The sequence below is a fragment of the Scomber japonicus genome, chromosome 1 (assembly GCF_027409825.1).
Source record: "Scomber japonicus isolate fScoJap1 chromosome 1, fScoJap1.pri, whole genome shotgun sequence".
Taxonomy (NCBI): domain Eukaryota; kingdom Metazoa; phylum Chordata; class Actinopteri; order Scombriformes; family Scombridae; genus Scomber; species Scomber japonicus.
This window is the reverse complement of record NC_070578.1, coordinates 13,603,643-13,623,055: the sequence shown is the minus strand read 5'-3', so window position 1 is coordinate 13,623,055 and position 19,413 is coordinate 13,603,643. Positions and strand designations below refer to the sequence as shown.

The window sequence follows — 19,413 nt, the reverse complement described above, 5'->3', positions numbered from 1 at the left end:
AACCGTAAATCTCACATGCAGGATAAGAGAATAATTTATTATCCTCTCTTGAGCACATTCACCAAAGCAGTGTGAAGTCAGCAAATGTTCACAAGTCACTAAGATTGTAAACTAATGGAATGTTTTGTTGGGAAGAGATGAATCCGCACTCACATGCTGAAATGTGACTATTCAGGACTATGACATAAAGTCAGGCAAAACTCTACTTTCAGACTTTAAAATGTTAAAAATGATCAAATATGACTTTTCATAACAATGATTTCCACAGCGTGTAAAATGCTTCAGCTATTGTGACTTAACCATAGTGTTGGGAAGATATTACAATAATTCATAGAGTGTGGAGGTCAAATCAGAGAAATAAATAGTAGTAGTCTACTTCCTTCTATAATTCAGGCGTGCCCTGAAGAGAGCCAAATGTCACTCAAAAAGTATGTCAAGAAATGAATTACATCTCATCTCCCTTTCCATTTGAAAAACACAGTGTAGCATCTTCAGTGGCACATATAGCATATGAAACCTACAACCTAGAACAGATGCTGAGCTGGTGTAAAGTTGCAGTCGCTGATCAGAGACCTGGCGAGGACCTGCAGGACTTGTGAGGGACGGAGACAGCAGAGCGTCTGTATGGCCAGGCTGCTGCGTGTTGGCGAAGCGCGAAAACTGCTTGAAGAGACTCAGTGAATTAGATGGGATCGGATTTTTGTAAAGTAACACAACAGATCTAGTTATTCGGTAAGTGACTTTGTTTTTCAGGCGTCAGCACAGTGCTGATGTGCCCAGACCGAGAGCGCGTAGTGTCCGGCATGTCCGAGAAGAGGAGCGCTGAGCAGCGCAGCTTTGAGGCTTTTCCACTGACAGCTCCAGCGGACCAGATGGTGACGAAAAAATGACTCGGGTTCTCTCCATCCTCGCTTACTTTTTCTCTTTGGTTCACTGTAAGTGTGTCTATATTTTCCACTTATTAATGTAGGTTATTCTAGCAAGTGCTTCTGCCTACAGTATGTGCCAGCTCCAAATGTATTTGAGTTAAAGGTGCCTGAGCTGTATTTTTCTATCCTCTTTCATTGTCCCAAAGTTGCATCACAGCTTTTGATTCTGAGTGCAGCCTTCACTACATGCACTGAATTCATGAGCATTAACAACAGAAAGTAGATACAGTAATATTTGCAAGTCAAGGTTGCTATAATTTTTTGTGATTAAAACATATTTTGATACGTTTTAAGTCAGCATTTTTTAATAGAAATGAACTAACTACAATAGAAAAATACATTTGCAAATTCAGCTGAGATATTTTAACACAATTTGTGCTTGCTAATGTGGCCTGTATAGTCACCAGATCAGTACCCACATCAGGAAGGTAATGCAGTTGCAGCTTTCTAACTTTTGTGACAAACATGACCTGCTTCGTATCGTCTTCAACATCACAATTTCACATGACCACCTTGGGGTTATTTGTTGAGATTAATTAGAATCGTAGTCAATAGTGAAGTTTATTTCAGAACTAAAAAATACAGTGACAATTCTCATGGAAGTGCTTTGCCAGTAAATTATGATTTGACACAACATACAGTGGGTGAAAAGATTCACATGGTCACAAAGACAAGGCCTATACTTCATCAATTCAGGGAAGAAAGAAGAAGGAGAGGAAAAAGTAGAAATAGAGAAAGATGTAAAAGTCATCTCAAAGCATATCATAACTTATCAACTCTACAACGGCTGACTCCAGCGTTGTATTAACACGCTCGACCTCACTGTAAATCAACGTAATGTCAACACAACACCGTTCATTTTACACCATAAACCTACACACACAAACACATGCACACACACAAACACATGCACACACACACACACATTCGCACACACACACGCACACACACACAAACACACAAATGCCAGTTATTTTTTGCCAGTAGCTTGTTTGACTCTGATCTCCAAGGGCTTTGACAACACACCATCTGGTACAGAGTGCTGCAGAGGTCCTACTGTGTTTGGATGGGACCTCAGCCAAATGACTGACAAAGGCACAGTCGCTGCAGCATGCACTGACCCACAGGGCAGACTGTGGATATGCCACACCCTGCAAAACTCCGGGAGTCTGTGGCCTGATAATGATGCACACAGTTTGATACTGAACAAGCGTTACAAAGCTTAGAAATGAGCTCTGAAGTTGGATTCTAACGTCACTGTTACTTTTTGTGCCCCATGTCACCATACAGCTTCAAAAAAGGCATGTTCTGGGCACATCAGTAAAAGTCACCCCTGCATGAGTAGACCAAGTTGACTCAGCTACTACTGCTGTGAATGCATTAATAACCAGCTGCATACAGAGTAATGGAAGAGGTGCTATATGCTCCCATTCCCATTTTGCTCCAGATGAGAAGTGCCGATCATCAGTTTCAATCAGGCCTGTCCTCATCCCTGACATGGGCTTCATTTATCAGGGATGGGCGGAAGGTGGGGGAGTTTAAGTGTTGGTATTCATAGCTTAGTCTCATTTGACAAAACCAGCGGTTTAACTTAAGGCAAAGACGATACAAAAACAGAATTATTAACATGCTGCTGAACTGCCCTCTGATATGTAAATACTTATTTGGACATGACTTTGGGGTGTTCATAACATTTTAATATGATTTGCTCAACACAGCCATCCTTGGCTTTCTTAATTGACAGCTCCTGTCTCCCCTGAGACCTTGAAAAGTTATATTAGCAGTTTGTATGCAGTACTATCTTCATACAGACTACACAGAGAGGATGTGCAGAAGACAGAGCTAGCTAGACAGTTTTCTTCATGTCTTTTTCAAAGCAAAGTGGGTATACATTATCAACAGTGAGTTAGTTGTGCAGGGTAATAAACCAACCAACCGACCAAAACAACTTTACAGTCTCTTGTACAATACTTTGAAGTAACAGATTGATCCCCTGGCCTTCCACCTAGCACTATTATCAGATCATAAAGTTGCCTTTAATGATAATCAACCACATTTTACCATACTAATAAGCTATAAGATGAAATGGTAGATGTAAACATTGTACCTGGTGGAAATCAGCTTGTTAGCGTTGCATTTTGGCATGCTGATGTAGCATACATCCCAAAGCATTGCTCTACTAAGGATAGCCTTACAACTGTAAGTCTTGTTTCCATCAGATGAGCTAATTAGGTCCATCTACATGGTGTCTCAGGTCTGAATCCTCAGAATAATCAAAATGAAAGACAAAAGAGATCCAAGAGTCGAGAGAGATTCAAGACGTTTTATTGTCACATGCACAGCAACACAGAAGACAGTGGAATTTGACTTCTTCAGGCTTTAGTTCCAGTTCAAGTACAATAAAACAGAGAGAAAGGGAAGATAAGGGAGGCATTTAAAACATATACACATGTATATTATATTGTAGATAGATGTGCAAGTGCAATATTCCACATAGGTTGTAAATATGTGTAATAATAAATATTACACAAAACTGTGTTTTCAGGTAGCAGCTGTGCTGACTCAGAGGAGCGTCTCATGGACGTCTTGCTCGGAAAGGGTCGCTATAATCCACTGATCCGCCCAGCTGTCAACAGGACCGAGAGAGTCACAGTGAAGCTGCAAGTGTCTCTGGCACAGCTCATCAGTGTGGTAAAGCACCAAATACTCCTGACCACCAGGAGGATGTGTGTGAATTTATTTATGTGTGTGCATCTATTAGTGTATGTGAGAATTTATGCTGGAAAGACAAAGAGTGAGACCGACAAATAAAGACAATAAGAGTGGATGATGGAAAGGACAGAGCGAGAAAGCTTTGAGAAAGCAGTTAATTACAAACCAGCCTTTGCTGAAAGGCCATAGCTCTAAACGGATGGATGAAGTAAGGGATATATCTGGTCAGCTGTGATCTCCGCCTCTGTCATGTCCAGATTGAAACTTCAGCACATTGGATTAAAAGGGGCCATAAAGCTGTTTTAGCCACAGTGATAGAGGCTCTCTTCTGATTTACTGTGGAAGCTCTTCCCTGCTGCAGACTAAGGCAGCACAGCTCATTCACTTTATGAGTTGATTGTAGCCCTTGGAGTAATTGGCATTTGGTATCACTTTACTGTAAGTGTATATCATGGCAGTGTGACGACAGTGCCATCAACAAACATGTTAACAAGCAATCTGAGAGGAGCGTTTATATGTGCTTATTTTTGACCACTTTCCAAATGAGATGCCAGGTCAGTCTGTCCTCAATCTTTCGTTGTGTGTGTGTGTGTGTGTGTGTGTGTGTGTGTGTGTGTGTGTGGGTGTGTGTGTGCTGATGTTGACATAATCTAAACAAGATGCTATGCACTGACACATTTCTCTCATCTTCCTGACTATTTATAACTGAAACAGTATATCATATACATATATATATATATATATACATATATATATAAAAATTAGACAGTATTTTATATTTCTGAATGGGACTGATTTTTATGTGAAATCCTCTGCTCTTGTTCATTTCCAGAATGAAAGAGAACAGATCATGACCACAAATGTCTGGCTCACTCAGGTAAGTTTGATGAAGAGTCAGCCAGTCGATGTCTAGTTAAATGCCCTTCCCCCTGAACTTGAATTAAACCATATCCATTCTTCCTCTCTCAATGTGGAACAAACTGCTGCTGTAATCTGCTCTAAACATATTTCACTGATAATGAAGCATGTTATTGGATATGAGTCTTGAGGAAATTTGTGGAAGTCAGGACTCAGACTTGAAGGTCTTTGTGTCTCTCCAGCACTGGGTGGATTACAGGTTATCATGGGACCCTGCAAAATATGAAGGTATTGACAAGCTGCGTATTCCCTCCAGACACATCTGGCTCCCGGATATTGTCCTGTATAACAAGTAAGTATAACTAAAATGTCTAGTGTTGTTTTGAAATTTTGACCCGATTAATATCTATAGCCAGTTTTCTGGCAATCCATCCTGTAGTTGTCATGATAATTTTGACAGAAAACCCTTAAATGTCAGCTTTGTGGTGACCTGGAAAAGTCAAGGGATCACCAAAGTCATACATTGTGTGATAAACCATGACTGAACCATGAACTATCTGCCAAAGTATTTCATAGTTATCAAGCTATTTCAGTGAATAACTGAAAACGTTGACCTGCTGATGGTGATAGAGGACAGTCAGAAGTCATTCATCAAAGTAATTAAAATTTGTGCTCTGGGGACCCTGACCTTGGTAGTGCATTTCATATCAATCCATTAAATTGTTGAGATGTTTCAGTTTGGCTCGAAATGGTGGACCAACATTGCCATCCCTAGATCCATGCAGCCAATGAGACTTAAAAACCAAAATAGAAGATTATTCATGTAAAGAATTTAAAGAATTAGTCATTTCTATATTACAGAGCAGTCCAACTTTTTGGAAAGAACCTAAATCACCATGAAATAAAACATGAAGTATAAAAGTGATGTAATCAGTTTTCTCTCCATCTTCTTGGCTCATCTTAACTATGTTCCTCAACTGATAATCTGAATCCTCACCAAACGTTTCATATGATGGGGGTTTCAGTCTTTGCTTTGGTTTTTGCTTTTGGTTTTGATATTGATTGAACTATCCTTGTCTGTCTGAAATACCCAACAGGAATAGTTTTCCCCTATCTGCACTATGATTGTAGAATTGATAACACAAACCTCAGAGATTGATTCAGAGGCTCTCTTAATTTTTCGATTTCTCCTCCTCTTCTCATAGCGCTGATGGAACCTATGAGGTTACAGTTTTCACCAATGCCATTGTCCTTTCCAATGGCAGCATCAACTGGCTTCCTCCAGCCATCTATAAAAGCGCCTGTAAGATCGAGGTCAAGCATTTTCCCTTTGACCAGCAGAACTGCACCCTCAAGTTCCGCTCTTGGACATATGACCACACAGAGATCGACCTTATCTTGAAGTCAGAAGTGGCCAGCATGGATGATTTTACCCCCAGTGGTGAGTGGGATATCTTGGCGCTGCCTGGTAGACGGACTGTCAACCCCCTGGATCCCACCTATGTGGACCTCACATATGACTTTATCATCAAGAGGAAGCCCCTCTTTTACACCATCAACCTGATCATACCCTGTGTGTTGATCACCTCTCTGGCCATTCTGGTCTTCTACTTGCCTTCAGACTGTGGGGAGAAAATGACCCTCTGCATCTCTGTCCTCTTGGCCCTCACTGTGTTCCTGCTTTTGATCTCAAAGATTGTTCCTCCCACATCACTGGATGTACCCCTGATTGGCAAGTACCTGATGTTCACCATGGTGCTGGTAACATTCTCCATCATCACCAGCGTGTGTGTGCTCAACGTGCACCATCGGTCTCCCAGCACTCATACCATGCCTTCCTGGGTCAAGCTGATATTTCTTGTTAAACTGCCCGCCTTACTCTTCATGAGACGTCCTCACAATAACTCTGCACGCCAGAGGCTACGTCAACAGCGGTGCCTACGGGCTAGAAGAGCCATTTTGGGACTGGGTTACCCAGTTGCAAGCAAAACAGGTATCACTATATCATCTTCTGGCTTGCTGTCTTCCGACTCTGCCTTCTCCACCCCAGGGCACAAAAATGTAGCTCCTCCACTGGGCTACAGCAACCCCAGCAGGAAAGCGGACATACGTTCCACCGATTATCTTCCAAGTGGTTTTGCTTCCACCCAGGACCTCCAGCAGAAAAGCAACTCAGATTGGGCTGCTGATGTCCAAGAGGCGGTGAATGGGGTTCGCTTTGTGGCTGAGCACATGATGGGAGATGATGATGACCAGAGTGTATGTATTAGTGTTTTAATTAAAACTTTTATTGACTCTATATGGTTCCATGAAAAGAAGATTTCTCATGCCAAAAAAAGAATCACAAATTTGTGCAAGAATCAAAAGGTAACCTGTTTACTTAACTTGTAAGCAAACAAACATATTCTCAATAAAATGGTATCAAAATTGGCATGAATTTCAATTAATAGGACATAGGTTTCTCCCTAAGAGTAGGATGAAAATATCTACACCATTCCAAATGGTGTGCTTAATGTATGGCACATGCAGGAGCTGGTGAGTTTAGCTTAGCATATACTGTAGACGAGGATTTGGAAGGAAAATGCTAGCCTGGCTCCATCAAAAATCTAAGATCGAGCTACCAGCGCCTCTAAAGCTCACTTATTGACATACTATATCTTGTTTGCTAAATCTATACTTGTGTATTATTGTAAAATCAAGGGTTGATAGCTTTATGGGATTGTTTTAACTAATGAAATTAACTTTGCAGAATATTTGGGCACATTGTTAGATGACCATAAAGTGCGTTTTGAGATGGTAAGATAAATTGGTCACTACATTTTTTATGTGCTCATCTCAAGATTTGATTATGTTAAGGTAATCAATACGTAGCTAAAATTACTTTGGGTAATATAAGAGTTTTGCCATCAAAGCTCAAGCTAATTAGCTATTATATCTTCATCATTATTCTTCATCTATTCTGATCTCAACAGCCTGGATCAAAGATGTTTGTATTTGCATAATAGCATTTACTATTATGTGACCCCTGTAGGGGCAGCAAGGAATACCACTAACCTTAAGTGGTGGCTGTGTGACCCAGCAAATTGAGGGCAGACCTTGGGTAATCAATCGCTTTTTGTGACAAATCAATAAAAAGGTGTGTGTGTGGGCGGGGGGGGGGGGGGGGGGGGTCGGTTAGGCAGAAATGAGGAATGACTCATTTCAAAAACTACCAAGGCCAGCATTGAAAATGAGGTGAAAGGGTCAATAGCTATTTCATTATTTCATTATAGATCCCAGCATTATCGAGACAGTTTCTTATAAGGCTATAACTTAACTTTGTTCCTGTTTAAATATTACCCAGTCAGCATATCATACTACATCCTAAGATAATAAACTTATGTATTGTAAGTAACATTGGTTTCATGCCATCAGAGAACATCAAGGCAAACCATAAATGGAAATCACAGTAAAAGTTGCAATTAATTCCAGTTCCAGTTCAGTTGCTGTATATTACCAGACATCTAAAACACCATAACACTAAAACACATGGCCAGATAGATTTTTATGATGTGTTTAAAAGATGTATATATCAGGGTTTTATTATTATGTTTAGATCTGAGAACTCATTCACTCACTCTCTGCCCCCGAGTGGCTGCATGGAGGAATCACACTGAAAAAGTCAGTCTTATTCCTTCCACCACCTTGTAATACAATGGGTTTAATATGATAAATACCTGTGTATGATATGTCGTGACACATCTGTCAAACAAGCACACTGAATAATTCAGACTTGATTTCTGTATATTTGCAGGTAATAGAGGACTGGAAGTATGTGGCCATGGTGGTGGATCGTATGTTCCTGTGGATCTTTGTGATAGTGTGTGTGGTGGGCACCCTTGGCCTGTTCCTTCAGCCTCTCTTCCAAAATCAGATTATTCCCAACCAGCAGCCTATCTCTGAGGTCCCTCGCATCTGACGAGAAATGAGGATTAGTGCGCACGTTTAGTCTCTTCATTAGCAATTGAACTGTTAGGGTAATTATCATACAATAGATGAAGGCCAGTAGTAGCTGCAGCATATTTTTGGTGTTTGACTAAAGCTTCTAGTACCATATTGGTGAGGTCCAAGAACACCGGCACAAATGTCATGTGTGACAAAATTCACCAATTCACCTTAGTGGGTTAAACCAAATCATAAAAAGTAATCCAAGTACCAACCAAGTACCGCACAACAACAACTGTCTTTATCTCCCAATGTTTTGACAAAATGGTACACCTGCAAAACACCTTATGTGAAATTACACTGAGACAATTTTTCTACATATCCACAAAATGAAGTAGCAGAACTGGACAGAATATTGTTCCTCTGCAGTGAAGTATGCGAACATGATACTTGCTTATCACGACAAAAACCTAATTTGACAGAGATGAGGGATGTTTGTCTGCTGTCAAATGCTGTTTGACTCCTTATTTGTAGTTAGGTTATATTACCATGTCATTGAAATTTGATGTGCGATTAACTAATTAATAAATGTATGGAAAGGTCAATCTGTGTCTTCTTTCAATTTTATTAAACATATGAAATCCCCAATAAAGTCTTAAACTTGTCAGGATCTTGCCAAAGTGCTCAGTTAATATATGTTGCTGGTGGTAAAGTTTGCCCTCAGAGCCTATGCATTTGCTGAAAATCTGCCAATTAGCACATTTCATCACATAGATAAGGCGAGGATAAATGTGGGAATATGTGACCAGGCAAAAAAATATGTTGATGCAACAAAACTGTTGAAAATGGAGCTGATCTTGTCTTGAGGCCCAATGCTCACTGCACAGGTTTCAGATCTTGGCTGAAGAGAAAATTAAACTCATATGTATCAGAAATTGACCACACATACCTTTACACTGGAGTTAATTTCTGTTAGGTTCTTATTTGTAAAGACATACAAGTGCACCCACACACATATAAACTGAGCTTCACAAAGTGCACAAACACAGGCTGAACCTTCACCCACACACACACAAACCCACACACACAACATTTACCGCTCAATAAACAGTGCTGAGTGGGCTCGTTACAGATTCTGCAGACTGTTGGTTCTTTTGTAAGACCTTTATTTAAATCAAGAGATAGCCATCAGCATCTATGTTAATAGTGTCCTTGCTCTTTGTTTTAATGTCCGTTTACAGTTCTCAAGATCTGTGCTTTTTCATCTACCTGTTATTATGTTGTCATTAGGAGAGAAAGTGCAGTGCCACAGCAAATCCATCAATCATTGATCATCAGTTTCAAATCAAACAAATCTGGAGGAGTCTTCATCCAACACTCAATGCAAGGTCCTATTAATCACAAACCTTATGTCAGCATCCTTATATCATTAGTCTTTAATCTGGAGGAGTCTTCATTCAACACTCAATGCAAGGTTCCATTAATCATTAATCACAACCCTTATGTCAGCAGCCTTATGTCATTAATCCCCAATAAGAGATGCATGGAAGCTGAAGCTACCAGTTCTCTTTTCAAAATCCAGTAATTTATGTTTTCAACAAGAATGCACTATATGAAGGATATGAATCCAACAATGTACCATAAATGTGAGGATTATTTCAAAATGCAATATTTTGAATTCCATTACAGATTAAACAATACAATCAGAATTAAAACAACAACAAAATAAACATCTAATAGATTAATAATCCTCATTAAAATTACAGGAGAGCTTTAACAGTGTGAGGCTGTTTGTCACTGAAGTCATATGAAATGACCTGAGCCTTAGCTGAAGTCTTTTATGTGTAGGTGTACAAACAACCTAAGTTTTCATTGTAACCTCGCTGGGACAAAAATGTCAATTCAACATTTCTTTATAGTCTTATGTGTTGTAATTTATTGATCCCCATGGGGCAATTCTCTTTTTGCTTGCCCCAATTGAGGGAGTTAAGAGTGGGTAAGACACCAAGCCACATTAATGGTTATGGCTGTTATTAATTTATATATCGTTTAAGGGCACTTCAGCATAGCAGATGTCGACTTACTGACAATGGACTCTTTAGTGGCAGATATTTTGAATTACCAAAGCAGAAAAGGCACAGCAGTAAATAATAACATTAACAACGACTTGATTCCATAAATTCTCCCAGTAAACCATGTTGGTGAGTGAGCATGCACAGTGCCCTGGAACTCACCTAAATGAAAAGCAGCAATTATGAATGATATAAATTCCTGATTTTTCTGCTTTGACAAGTCAAATGCTTTTACATGTCTGCCTTGAAAGTGATCTACAAGGGTAAAAAGGAAGACCACAATCAAATACAAAGCTGTATCAGAAGTGGAATTATAAGTAGTAAATGACATACCAGTACTTAAAAAAAAGAACAAAAAGCATTTTATTCTTAAATAATCAATAAAGAATTAACACATTAATAAAGAAATATTCTGTTGTGTTCCCAAACTACCACTGAGGGCCACCAAAACCCTCACCCAGTGACAGACAATACTGATCTTGTTTGATTAATTGACAGCTATTATTATCTTCTTGCACAACACTCAGATTTGGACACCTATCCTCCTCAATTCCCCCACTTTAAGAAAACTGAATAAACGGAAGAAAAACTATTCCAAAGATGTATACTTTTTTGCCAATTGCATACTTGTTTCCATAGACTTAAAGAGAAAACTTTGGAGATGATGTAGAACCTAAAAGAACTGTCCAAAAAACTGCCCCCGCCCTTCCCTTGTGTTATCAGACTAGGTCACTATAGGTTGCATATTTTTTGCAGTGCAGTGAGCATCCTGCCAGTGACTGGCTGTGTGTTTCAGTGTGGCTCTGCCTCCCTCTCTCTGCTCTCTGGGCTCTTGGCAGCTGCAGACGTGCTTTCACTCTTCCCACTTTCTCCGCCTGTCTGCCTCACGGAGCGCTGCTGCCTCTGACCCTGGATTAATATCACGATTGCCAGGTGAAACAGGATGAAAGCCAATTTTTGCTCTCTTTTGCACACCTGTTCCTTCTTTCTGTTTCTTCTGCGGGGTGAGTAACAGGGTACTTAATTAATAGAACATGTTGTTAATTGTTGCTTTACATAAACATGTTACATAATGTTACCTAAATTAAAGACCAAAAATGAACATTTTAAACTAGAAAATGAAGTCAATATTTTTTAAAGTAATCCACTGCATGAATAAAATATGTTTGTCAAATCTTTATATAATGCAGATATTGTGGGGAATCAAAATGATGACTAAACATGGCCATGTTTAATGTGAGGGGATGGATGTAGGCTATTGTATTGTTGGCTATATTTTGCTGCCAGTATTCTCCTCAGGAAACTTTTTTTAAATATACTGCATGATAACTTGAATGTAACACACACACACACACACACACACACACACACACACACACACACACACACACACACACACACAAAGAGTTAATCTTTTCAATCACTGTAACAATAGAAATCATTGGTTCCCTGGAATAGTGAAAACTAACTAACGTGATCTGGCACTTATTCATCCTGAAAACAAGCTGTTATTAAAACCATGTGCAGTGACAAGTTCATGTGTGACCCTCTGCTCTGATGCAGGAGGCATATGTTCAGACGCAGAGCACAAACTCTTCGATGCAATATTCTTAAATTACAACCAGTACATACGGCCTGTGGAAAATGTGTCCGATCCAGTCATTGTACAGTTTGAGGTGTCCATGTCTCAACTGGTCAAAGTGGTAAGTATAGCCTACAAATATGTTTTCTTCACAGTTTCTGAGACATTTGCTTAAGTCTATCAAAAGGTTCCTGTAGTGGCATGTACCAATTAATGAGCTGTCATGACTTGAGAGAAAAAGCAAGAGGCAACATAAAGGAATATTTGCCTGTAAATTTGTGGACTCTTGACAAAGTTTTGAGAGGGGGAGGATTGTGGCACCATGTGAGACACCTGGGATATTCTCTACCAGTGCACAGTTACCCTGAGGAGGGATCTAGGTGAAAAGAGGGTCAGCGTGGCTGTTTGTCTGACCAGGACAAGATAGGATATGTCAGCTGTCTGAGCACCTTTCAGTTTAGGCAACCTCTATCACTCAATCGCTGCCACTTCCGATGAGCACCACTGGATTTAATGGCAGGTTTTACCAGAGCTTGTTGTGTGTAGACTGGTTGGGCAGACACATGGCTCCCTTGCTTTACTCAGACAGGTCTAGAGTAGATAGCAATATTTAAACAAAAAAGGGGCCGAATGGACAGCGTGGGTATACTTTGGATATACTGCAATGTGTCACATCAGTCCCTGAAGATATTTTATCAATATCACGTTTGTTACAGTTTCAAATTGATTTACATCATAGCATGACAATGCTGTAGAGCCAAGGCTACAGATTGTTACAGTCTGAATGGATAATGTGTTGTCTGACACCTTGCAGTCAGTTTGCCTTTGTGATTAGAAAGCTTTATATTTTTTCCTCATTAGAGCTAGATAAATATTGAAGAGCTGTCTGAGTGCAGAGATGACAAAGAGATATGGACTATTTTGTTATCTTATCCTTAATACAGATCACAGCGCTGATGAATGGCTATAATTCTCTTCTCACACCTGGTCCACCTCCCTTAGTGTTGGTCAGCCTATTACAGCAGGGCCATATGAGCTCATTTAGACCGTCAATAGCTCATCTGCTGGGCTGTCTCATCCATCAAGTCACAATCAGGGATCGTACCACAAGCAGTGTGTGCTGATTGAAGGGTTCAGAACATGTGGCACTATGGTACAGCACTAACAGAGTGTTCTTTAAACAAACAGTTTGACATTTTGTAAATATCCTTACTCCCTTTCATGTCAAGAGTTAGATGAAAAGATTAATGCCAGTCTCATATCTGTACGGAAACAAAGACATTCCTGCCAAAAGCCAGTTAGCACAGTTTAAAATAAAAGCTAAAAACAGGGATAAACACATATCCTGGCTCTATCCAAAGGTAACTAAATCTGCTTTGTAAAACCTCCAAAGCTAACTAATTAACAAGCTATATACACCACACATTGTGGTTTTACAAGGGGTTTATACTGGATTATTTCTTAGCCAATAAATTACAGGCTAGATTTCTTTGTGCTAAACTAAGCTGGATGCTGTTTGTAGCTTCATATTTACCGTGCAAGCATCAGGGTGGCATCAAGCTTTGAATCAAACTCAAGAAAGTGAACTTGTGTGTTTTTTCAAAAGGTAGATTTCTTCTGAATGTCTGTTCAGAAGATTCTGTACTAGTGACATGGTGCTTTTAATGCATTTTATAATTCTAAAAATCCAATGTACATGCTTTAATGACATTCTCTTTTGAAAAAAAGACACTAAATTGTAAATGAAACTCCATTTGATCTGAAACAGAACATGCTTCCTTTCTGTCTCTGCACTCTGCTTGATTTAGTGATAAGGTACAGGATGTGCATCTCATCAAAGCTCTCAAAGTACTATAAAAAGTAAACGCTAGCTTACCAGGAACACCGAGTGGTGCACGCTTGTGCTAACATTAGCTAACTAACACGGCAGGTATCATTATCAAGTAAGTTTAAACTTACTTAGTCTGATTCATTGCCAATCATTGCAGGCCTGAGAGTGAACTGCCAGTCAATGCCCACATTGCAAACATCAAAGCTACTTTTCATTTTTATATCTTATTACCAACCGATCTATTGGAGCCATGGATTTTTTTGAAGCCAGTGTCGAGCGACAGGTGGTGTTGCACTTTAACAGACTTCCACATTGGCTTCAGTTACAAGCTGGGGTTGTGGCTGCTTGTGTAGAACCTCTGAGCTCTCCTGGATATTAAACAGTGGCATGAATGGTTCATGTTATGCACTGGGTCATGAGTTTTTTCTCCCCCGCCCACCCATGTCTCCCTGCCCCAGCTTTCTCACTCGGCTGTTAGAATAAAAGTTAAGGCTATGCTGCGAGCTCCTCCCAAAGCATCATCCCCTCCTGGCTCCAGCTGTCATGTGTGTTATGCTTCAGGCATGGAGGACTCAGGTGTGCCTTTCTGAATCCGCTTGTCTGGGATACGCAGAGGTCTGACCCTGCAGAGAGCACACAAACAATCCTCAGTGGTAAACTGGATGATTGCCTGTGACAGTGTTCTTCCAGTTTTAACATTAAAAAAATTTAAAAATTAATGTGTTTTTTCTTTTCTTACAATGTTTTCATTAAGACTCAATTCTGCTCTCTTGCCAGGATGAACTCAATCAGATCATGGAGACGAATCTGTGGCTGAGACATGTAAGTTTATGGTGCATGACTGTTTAAATGGACCTTGAGCAAGGGCATCAAGTATGGATCTAGCCTTCTGTCATACATGACTCTTTGGGACCAGACTGACAAGTTGAATTATTCATGGGAGGAAGCTTTTTAAACACATTGATCCTTGTAGTCTCTTGAAAAAACTTCAAATAAATCAAACGCATCAATTGAAAATTAATTACATTTTTTCAATATAAATCTAAATCATCTGGCAGTGGTCTGAAATTTATCCTACTTTTAACACAGAAACCTGGATTAAGAAACCTGAAAACCTTTTTTAGAATTGTGTGGACAAGTCTACAGCAAAAATAAAACAAGTGTCTATACTTTCTGTATGGATTGATGGTTTTGTCATTTAGTTGGTCCTACGTGGTTCCTCTACTGCCGTGATGCGTTGTGCATTGAACCATTTTAAATCAAAGGAGGCAGAGCAGGTCTCCAGGTCCCATATTACAAGTGCTAGAGCCATGTTGATGGTAAAGGGTTGACTTGTAATAGGTCTTCAAGGAGAGCCCCCTGACCACCCAAATCCTAAAATACACCTTAGTCGTGTCAAGATACTGTTTCTTAATCAAGTGAAATTTTTAAAGCTCTCCAAGGTTGCTTTATTATTGTTGCTTTATGAGTCTCATGAGGGCACTGAAACAAAAACAGTGGCAAAAAGGTCATTCTTGCTCTTATATCCGTTTTGTAGCTTTACAAAACTATTAACAACACACTTATTTTGTTTAAACCACTTGGCTTAAAATAATCAATTTGCCACAATAATGCCCAAGTGTATTAATGAAACTTGCCACTGGGTCATTTTGCTCAGTGTATCATGAGAAAAGATGGTAAACTTAAACTTACTGCGGGCAGCTTGTTATGGAATCAACTGCTGCTTGGGTCATATTTTGTACTTTTATCTTGTATTTACATTTGATTTAGATTATTTTTATGAATTATCAAACTAATGAGCTGTCAAATTCAGGTCAAAGATTTAAATTAACCTACTTGATTTTCTACCTGCTTTCAGTTTAAATTTTGATGAAAATGAGAGCACAGATTCAACAACATTGTATACAGTACATGAGAAAGGCATCAATTCGGTTTCAGTTTTACCAATTCAGGTGGATGATACAGTATGGTCTCAAACTGACTGTAAAATAGTTTGCTCCTATTTTTTAAAATGAAGTCTGACACTGGATTTCCATAAATAGAAAGCATACTTAAAAATCATACCATGTTATATAAATAAAAACATGTTTGGTTTTCATTATTTATTACTTTAGATAAGTCAAAAATGTTGAAGAATTGCAGTCTTTTTGTGTTTTTAATGTAAATTAATCATCCTGTTTTGTCTTTCAGATCTGGAATGATTACAAACTCAGATGGAATCCAAAAGATTTTGGAGGAGTCGAGTTCATTCGAGTGCCATCCAACAAGATATGGAAGCCAGACATTGTGCTGTACAACAAGTGAGCATAACAACAAATTAAAAACCTGGCTCAATCACTTCATTGATTGTTGCCTTTATGATGAAAGATTGCTGCACAATGACAAGCCATATCAGTCTCCACTGGTCTGCTCATTTTGCATGGGCCATTTGATTTGTTTTGCATATCCTTCAGGGAGGCTGTGTAGGAACATTAAAGGGTGCAGTTTGCTGAGAAGACAAAACACATCTTTTTTCTTTATTAACATGACATGACACACGAGTCAATTGTTTATATCCCCCAATTTAATCCTGCACCCTTTGTCTTTTTCATTATCTCATTCTTTCTATTTCTTTCTCTACAGTGCAGTTGGAGATTTCCAGGTCGATGATAAGACAAAGGCCCTGCTTCGTTACAATGGTGACGTTACCTGGATCCCTCCTGCCATATTCAAAAGCTCCTGCAAGATTGATGTCACCTACTTCCCCTTCGACTACCAAAACTGCACCATGAAGTTTGGTTCTTGGACCTATGACAAGGCTAAGATTGATCTGGTGCTGATTGGTTCAACCATAAATCTCAAGGACTTCTGGGAGACTGGCGAGTGGATCATCATCGATGCCCCTGGTTACAAGCATGACATCAAATACAACTGCTGTGAGGAGATCTACACAGATATCACCTACTCTTTGTACATCCGCCGTCTGCCTCTTTTCTACACCATTAACATGATCATTCCATGCCTCCTCATCTCCTTCCTTACCGTGCTTGTCTTCTACCTGCCATCTGATTGCGGTGAGAAAGTCACTCTGTGTATCTCTGTCCTGCTGTCTTTAACTGTCTTCCTCCTCGTCATAACAGAGACCATTCCCTCCACCTCACTAGTCATCCCTCTGATTGGGGAGTACCTGCTCTTCACCATGATCTTTGTCACTCTCTCCATTGTCATCACTGTTTTTGTGTTGAATGTCCACTACCGCACACCAAAGACGCACACAATGCCCTGCTGGGTGAGGCGTGTGTTCCTAGGGCTGTTGCCCAAGGTGATGTTCATGACCAGACCAGAGCGAGACCCAGAGAAGGTGACAGTGGCTGACAGTGCTCCGATGATGCATTCGAGGCCCTGTGCCATTCATTCCTCAGGTTCTCTGCAAAAACAGCATAAACCTCAGGCCCTTGCTTCCACTGTAGTGTCCAGCCTGACGAACCGCCAGCGACTTTTCAACAACACAGAGCTCTCCAATCTCAATAATTTAAGCGGAGAGACAGCCAAAGGTGCCGGCTCTGGGTTCCTGTGCCGTGAGGGTCGTTGCAACTGCTGCTGGCACCAGAGATCCAGCAAACTGCCTGCAGACTCTGGGGGAGGCAGTGGAGGACTGGGCAGTCTTGGGGCCTTGACTGGCGGCAGTGCTGTTGGGGCTGGAGGGGAGAGTCAGTGCTCCAGTTCTGAGTCTCTGGATGTAGGAATAACGTCTCTGTTGCCACTCTCCCCTGAGGTCAGGGAGGCTATCGAGAGTGTCAAATACATTGCAGAGAACATGAGACTGCAGAATGAAGCAAAGGAGGTAAGTGCTCTAAATAGTGAAAGCATTTATGAAGGGTGTGGAGAAAGTACTGTTGTTAAACCCTTACATGGAGTGCACTTTCAAGGAAACTGTGATAATGTCACAACTTCTTTGCCATGGCATTAAAAATGTTTTCACTTTGATCCATTCACAGGTTCAGGATGACTGGAAGTATGTTGCCATGGTTATTGACAGGATCTTCCTCTGGGTATTTGTCCTTGTGTGTATCCTGGGAACAGCTGGCCTCTTCCTGCAGCCTCTATTACTTGGGGAGGACATTTGAATCAGTTTGACAAAACGTATATTTCAGACTGTTGATTTGCATAGCATTCGTTGCAATCTCGCCATGACTTAGAGAGAAAATACAGGGTGAATCCAAACTGCCTGCTAAATGTTGATTCAAAGGGTTCAGTGTTTGTTTTTGTTTTTTCAGAGCCATATGTTTTGTTTTTGTTTGTTTGTTTGTTTGCCAGAATTTTTAAGAACTCTCAAATGTTGAAGACATGGCTAATGTGGAATGGAAAGACAATTGTCATTAGTTATTTCACCATGTAAGAAATAGTTTTGCAGTATGACACCCAAATAATTACAACAGACAGAGTGCTGGTGCCCTAAAACAGGATACCAGGTAATATATGCAAAATCAAAGAGCTGTCATTGTTGTGTTTTATGAGTAAATAATTGGTACAGTTACACAGTATGATAGTTTGAATTCATAAAAGTATTCCTACTTTCAGGAGTATGTACATACATTCACATAGGCAAGTAGTTGATCTACCATCCAGTCCCAGAACAAGAAAATCTTCTTCTTCTTCTTCTTTAGAATGTTAAGTACTGCTGAGGGTCATGGTCCGAGTAAAAACATGTTTAAGGAACTGTCTGTCATAGATTTCCATGCGTCACAACCAAAAACGGATGTTGATGACAATGTTCAAAGACTGACATCATGTGGTAAAGCTATGCTACTACAGATAATAAAATGGCTTTCTTATAGTTTTAAAGGGATATGTCAACCATTTTGTCATAATCTGAGTAACACATTCGCAGTTGTAAAATTATATTTGAAATAGTATATTTGATTTTATTTAAATAGCTCAAATGCTTAAAGAGAGCTGCTGTTTGATTTTGACACCATTACCTGCTGAGCAGTACTGAGACTTTATCATATATATATTGGATTTTAATTGTGAAGGACGTTGACTTTTTCCCAAAAGTATATGATGTGCAAAGAGACTGTAAATACCAATTCAAGACCAGTCTTACTCATGTATTTGTGTAAATACATATTCAAATCGTGTGAAAAGGTGTAAGATGGAGCTCTTACTGTATGTCAGGTGGTGGTTTCTGTGACTGGAAACAGAGGCTCTGTGATGTAAATGTTATTTCAAGGATGCCACCAAGGCTCTATTTATTACTCTGTTTCATGTCTTCTGTGCCCCCATGGAGCTAACTCAGCTTATTGGATCACTATCAATACAGAAACCAACTGATGAAGGACCTTATTGGCTTCCTCTCTTTTCTTCATCTAACCATTCTTCTTGGCCAAAATAAAGTTTTTCTAAAAGATCAAATTCTCACATGTACTCATGAATTGATATATGGTGCAACTGATTGCCTTCTGTTTTTTGTACTAGTGGTTTTGTCAGTATGTCACTGAATCTTATTTTACGTACAGCTAAAAA

At 39.8% G+C, this 19,413-nt stretch overlaps 2 protein-coding genes across 2 annotated transcripts; both read left to right on the top strand.

Moving 5' to 3' along the window:
• The first annotated feature begins 803 nt into the window (after window positions 1-803).
• On the top strand, window positions 804-8,457 carry chrnb4 (cholinergic receptor, nicotinic, beta 4 (neuronal)). Its single transcript, XM_053336790.1, is given in 7 exon segments — window positions 804-843; window positions 846-935; window positions 3,475-3,620; window positions 4,474-4,518; window positions 4,742-4,851; window positions 5,705-6,758; window positions 8,293-8,457. Coding segments are annotated over 7 exon segments (1,650 nt in total).
• A 2,829-nt stretch (window positions 8,458-11,286) lies between these two features.
• Window positions 11,287-19,291, top strand: chrna3 (cholinergic receptor, nicotinic, alpha 3). Its single transcript, XM_053336696.1, has 6 exons — window positions 11,287-11,499; window positions 12,059-12,198; window positions 14,686-14,730; window positions 16,099-16,208; window positions 16,531-17,731; window positions 17,886-19,291. The coding sequence occupies exons 1-6, from the start codon at window positions 11,439-11,441 to the stop codon at window positions 18,012-18,014; spliced, it is 1,686 nt and encodes a 561-aa protein (XP_053192671.1). The 5' UTR covers window positions 11,287-11,438; the 3' UTR covers window positions 18,015-19,291.
• Window positions 19,292-19,413: the final 122 nt, after the last annotated feature.

Coding starts and splice junctions, on each gene's coding strand:
- chrna3 (XM_053336696.1), top strand. CDS start 11,439: ATGAAAGCCAATTTTTGCTCTCTTTTGCACACCTGTTCCTTCTTTCTG. Junction 11,500..12,058: donor CTTTCTGTTTCTTCTGCGGG/GTGAGTAACAGG, acceptor GCTCTGATGCAG/GAGGCATATGTTCAGACGCA. Junction 17,732..17,885: donor TGCAGAATGAAGCAAAGGAG/GTAAGTGCTCTA, acceptor ATCCATTCACAG/GTTCAGGATGACTGGAAGTA.